Below are 5,201 nucleotides of genomic sequence, written 5' to 3'. Positions count from 1 at the left end.
AAACAAAAAAAAAAAAAAAAAAAAAAAAAAGCCTGACTAAAAGTCTCCACCCCAGCTCCACCATGTTGGGACTTGTGGGTCGTATGCCGCTGCCTCGGCCTCTGAGGGCTTGCGGGGACTCAGCCCTTCAGCACCGCTACCCCAAGCCCAGCTCTTACTGCGGGCCGCTTCGGCAGCGCTCCAGCCTGCCAGAGACTATGCTGCTCAAACATATCCATCGCCAAAGGTAGGCACCGCCACTGGGCGTGTCGTGGCAGTCATCAGTGCAGTGGTGGATGCCCAATTTGATGAGGGGCTGCCACCCATCCTAAATGTCCTGGAGGTGCAAGGCAAGGAAACAAGGCTGGTTTTGGAGGTGGCCCAGCATTTGGGTGAGAGCACAGTAAGGACCATTGCCACGGATGGTACAGAAGATTTGGTTAGAGGCCAGAAAGTCCTGGATTCTGGTGCACCAGTCAAAATTCTTGTTGGCCCTAAGACCTTGCATAGAATCATGAACATCATTGGAGAACCTACTGATGAGAGAGGTCCCATCGAAACCAAACAATTTGTTGCTGTTCATGATGAGGCTCCTGAATTCATGGAGATGAGTGCTGAGCAGGAAATTCTTGCTACCGGTATCAAGGTTGGGGATCTGCTGCCTCCCTATGCCCAGGGTGGCAAAATTAGGCTCTCTGGTGGTTCTGGAGTTGGCAAGACAGTACTGATCATGGAGTTAATCAACAATGTTGCAAAAGCCCATGGTGGTTACTCTGTGTTTGCTGGTGTTGGTAAGAGGACCCATGAGGGCAATGACTTATACCATGAAATGACTGAGTCTGGTGTTATCAACTTAAAAGATGCTACCTGCAAGGTCGTGCTGGCATATGGTCAAATGAATGAACCGCCTGGTGCTTGGGCCCGGGTAGCTCTGACTGGACTGACTGTAGCTGAATACTTCAGAGACCAAGAAGGTCAAGATGTATTGCTGTCTATTGAGACCATCTTTTGCTTCACCCAGCTGGCTCAGAGGTGTCTGCTTTATTGGGCAGAATCCCTTCTGCAGTGGGTTATCAGCCTACCCTGGCCACTGATATGGGTACCATGAAGGAAAGAATCACCACCACCAAAAAGCGATCTATCCCCTCTGTACAGGCTATCTACGTGCCTGCTGATGACTTGACTGACCTTGCCCCTGCCACTACCTTTGCCCATTTGGATGCTACCACTGTGCTGTCCCATGCTATTGCTGAACTGGGCAGATATCTAGCTGTGGATCCTCTGGACTCCACCTCTCCCATCATTGATCCAAACATTGTTGGCAATGAGCATTATGATGTTGCCTGTGGGGTGCAAAAGATCCTACAGGACTACAAATCCCTCCAGGACATCATTGCCATCCTGGGTATGGATGAACTTTCTGAGGAAGACAAATTAACTGTGTCCCGTGCATGGAAAATACAGCGTTTCTTGTCTCAGCCATTCCAGGTGGCTGAGGTCTTTACCAGTCATACGGGGAAGCTGGTACCCCTGAGGAAGGCCATCAAAGGATTCCAGCAGATTTTGGCAGGTGAATATGACCATCTCCCAGAACAGGCCTTCTGTGTGGTGGGACCCATTGAAGGAGCTGTGGCAAAAGCTGATAAGCTGGCTGAGGAGCACTCGTGAGGAGGTCCTTTTGGCAAACTAAGCACTCATCCTCTGTGCTGCCCCTCTCCTTTCCCCTAATCCAAAAATCACAGTTTCCTCTGTAAGCCACATGAGAGCCTAGACTGAAGACATTGTGTTCTGTCTGAAGAGTATTTAAGGTTTACAATAAAATGTACATCCCTCAAAAAAAAAAAAAGAACCAACACATGAGAATTCCTTGGCAGTCCAGTGGTTAAGACCTGGCGCTTTCACTGCTGGGGCCTGGGTTTGATCCCTAGTCAGGGTGTTAAGATCCCGCAAGCCGTGTGGCGCAGCCAAAAAAAAAAAAAAAAAAAAAAAAAAAACACAAAGTTTTTAGAAGAAAATTGAGAACATATATGTGCAAAACTTTCTTGAACAAAACATAAGACAACAGACATCCTAAAAGGAAAATAATTATTTTGACTACATTCAAATTAATGATGGGGAACTCCCTGGCAGTCTAGTGGTTAGGACTCCACACTTGCAGTGCAGTGGCCTGGGTTCAATCCCTGATCAGGGAACTAAGATCCTGCAAGCCGTGCAGTGTGGCCAAAATAATAACAATAAAATAAAATTCATGATAGCTGCCCAAAAGAAGATACCAAAAACAAACTTCAGAAAGGATGCCTACCACATGTGTGAGTTGCAGGAATTCTTACACATGTGCGCTACAGTACAGATACAAGGATGTTCAAGGTGGTACATAGCAGCAAAATATTGTCAGCAAGCTCAGTTGCCAGGAGGGAGAATCAAATAAATTGCAGGACATACCTGGCGAATGCAGGATGCAGTCATTGAAAGAATGCAAGAGGTCCTCGCCCACTGACATGGGAAGACACCAGTATCAGGGTTCTCTAGAGAGACAAAACCAACATGCACATATATATGCATCTGAGTTGGCAAACTGGAGACCCAGGGGAGCCAATATTCCAGTCCAAGTCCAAGGACAGAAGACTGATGTCCAGCTCAAATAGTCACACAAGAAGAGTTGCCTCTTCCTCCACCTGTTTGTTCTATTCAGGCCTTCAAATGATTGGATGAGGTCCACCCACACTGGGGAGGGCCACTTGCTTTATACAGTCCACCAATTCAAGGTTAACCTCATCCAGAAACACCCTCAAAAACACTCCCAGAATCATGTTGGGCCAAATGTTTGAGGTCCCTGTGGCCTACTCAAGTTGACACATGAAATTAGCCTTCACAACACATGTACCCAGTACAGAAATGTGAGTTGCAGAACATAGAGGACACAATTCCATTTAAGCTTGGAAAAGTACAACACAAAACACTGTGTGTGGGCACAAACATACAAATAAATCTATGTCTGTAAGTGCACAGAACTGTCTGAAAGTGAGCACAGACGGCTAATTATGGTGACTTTCGGAAGGGTGGAAGGGAGGACACAGGCTTTTCTCTCTATGTGCTTCTGTGCCATTAAATTGTGTTCAACAGGCACACATCCCATTTGCAGTAAAAAAATAACAACAAGGTAAGTTTTAAAAGAGGAAAACAAAGTCAATGGGCTTTGCTCATGGAACTCCACAAGGGAGATCTTCCAGGAGATGCAGCCCTGGGCAGAGGGAGCCAAGCGTGACAAGGAGAGGGGGCCTGAACAGCAGAATCCTGGAGAACTCAGTCAGGAAGAGATGCTAGGAGGGCCAAAGCCGGGAGAAGACCCAGAGCTGCCTAAATTGGTGTTTTGTGTCCCAACTCTGAGTAATGTGGACAGCATGCAGCCTGGTTCATGAGAACAAAGAAAACCTGTAACAACAGGAGAAGCAGCAGCCCCCCAAGTGTGCTGTGCAGGAGGCCAAGCCTGAGCAGGGCTGGGGTGAGGGTTAGGGTAAGAGCCATGGCCAGGTCAAGGTGAGGGCCACAGTGAGGGTCATGGTAAGGGTCAAAGTAAGGGCCATAGTGAGGGCCACAATGAGGGCCAAGGTGAGGGCTAAGGTGAGGGCTACAGTGATGGCCAAGGCGAGGGCTATGATGAAGATCAAGGTGAAAGCCAGCTGACGGCTATGGTGAGGGTCACCAGGAAGGCCAAGGTGAAGGCCACAAGGCTGGTCCATCTGGGCTGATGGCAGAAGTAGCCTCATTGCAGTCGTGAGTGCCAGGCCTGGGGTTCAGGCATTCCCCTTCACCCTGCACTTTTCAACCTGCCTTCAGAGTTGTTTCTTTCAATGAAGACTTAAACAGAGCTCAAATATAAAAAGCTGATCAGAGTAGAAATATTATAGTGCCATGGTTCTCAAAGTGTGGTCCCACCAACTTGTGGGTCCCTGAAGCCCTTTCAAGACACCTAGCAGTACGGACAGTTTCCATGTTGCCTCTTTCACTCTCACTCTCTCACCAGTGTGGCATTGTCCCAAGGCTGCAGGACTCCAGAGCAGAGAATTCAGCTGTCCTGTATGAAGCTGGGTATTAGAGAGATTTGCACACTAATAAATGCCACTCTTGTCTCTACATTTTGTTTTTTGTTGGTTTTAGAAAATACAGGCATTTTTCCATTAAAAATATGTTATTTATATTAACATATAATGGGCTTATTATTATTTTAAATGAATTAATAAACATTTAAAATTTTCTCAGTTTTTATATCAATAGATTTATCACACAGGAACTAAAGCTCTTTGAGGTCTGTGGGAAAGTTTTTAGGAGTTAAAATAATTCTGAGGCTGAAAAGCTCCCAGGGAATCCCTGATTGGTGCAGGACATAAGTCTAAAGCAACAGCACTAAACAAGAAAGAACACAATGGTTTTGAGCAACAGAGTTCAAGACTCACAGTTCATAAACTAATGGCTATGGGTGCGAGTGGTAGAAATAGACCCAGAGTTAATGTACGTATGTGTGTGTATACATGCACACATGCATACACATATTCTGGCCAAACAGAAAAGATTTAGGGGATGAATAACAACAAGAAAAATCTAAATAATGCTTTTCATTAGAAACACACCTAAAACATAAGGATATTAAAAAGTTCAAAGAAAAAGAACAGAAAAATACAGAAAAGGCAAATATTATCCAAAAGAAAACTGATGCAGCTATATTACCAGCAAACAAAATTGGCTTTGTGGGAAAATAGTAACTAAAGTTCAGAGGTCATTTGAAAAGGTTCAATTCAGCAGGCAGCCATAAACTTCAAAGGAAAGGCATAACATAGCTGATGTCCTCTGACCAGAATGTTAAAATTCAGCAAAAACAAAACAAAGACAAGCTCCATTCATTTAGATATCACCTCTAAATAACTCAAGGGCTAAAAAAATTGCAATGGAAATTTTTAAATATTTAGAACTAAAACGTATCAAAAACATCGCCTGTCAAACCAATGGGATATTGTTAAGAAAGAAACAGCCTTAACAGCTTAGAGTAGAAGAAAAGAAAGGCCAAAATCTAAAAGTTAATCATCTAATTTCAGAAGCTAGGAAAAGAATCATCAAACCAAACACAGAGAACATATAAGGAATGAAAGAATAATGATAAGAACAGAAATTAATGAATAAAGAGTAAAGAGAAACCAGAGAGGATAAATAAAACTACATGTTGCTTC

At 44.5% G+C, this 5,201-nt stretch overlaps 1 protein-coding gene across 1 annotated transcript in view; it reads left to right on the top strand.

The window, feature by feature from the left end:
* Positions 1-1,647, top strand: part of LOC103070369 (ATP synthase subunit beta, mitochondrial-like) — a 16,994-nt gene extending 15,347 nt beyond the window's left edge. The window contains 3 exon segments of the mRNA XM_082931052.1: positions 56-81; positions 84-998; positions 1,001-1,647. Of these exon segments, the coding sequence (XP_082787178.1) occupies positions 56-81; positions 84-998; positions 1,001-1,647 (1,588 nt within the window).
* Positions 1,648-5,201: the final 3,554 nt, after the last annotated feature.

The sequence above is a fragment of the Lipotes vexillifer genome, unplaced genomic scaffold (genome assembly GCF_000442215.2).
Source record: "Lipotes vexillifer unplaced genomic scaffold, Lipotes_vexillifer_v1.1 scaffold814, whole genome shotgun sequence".
In the NCBI taxonomy this organism is placed as follows: Eukaryota; Metazoa; Chordata; class Mammalia; order Artiodactyla; family Lipotidae; genus Lipotes; species Lipotes vexillifer.
This window is presented reverse-complemented; position numbering and strand designations above follow the sequence as displayed.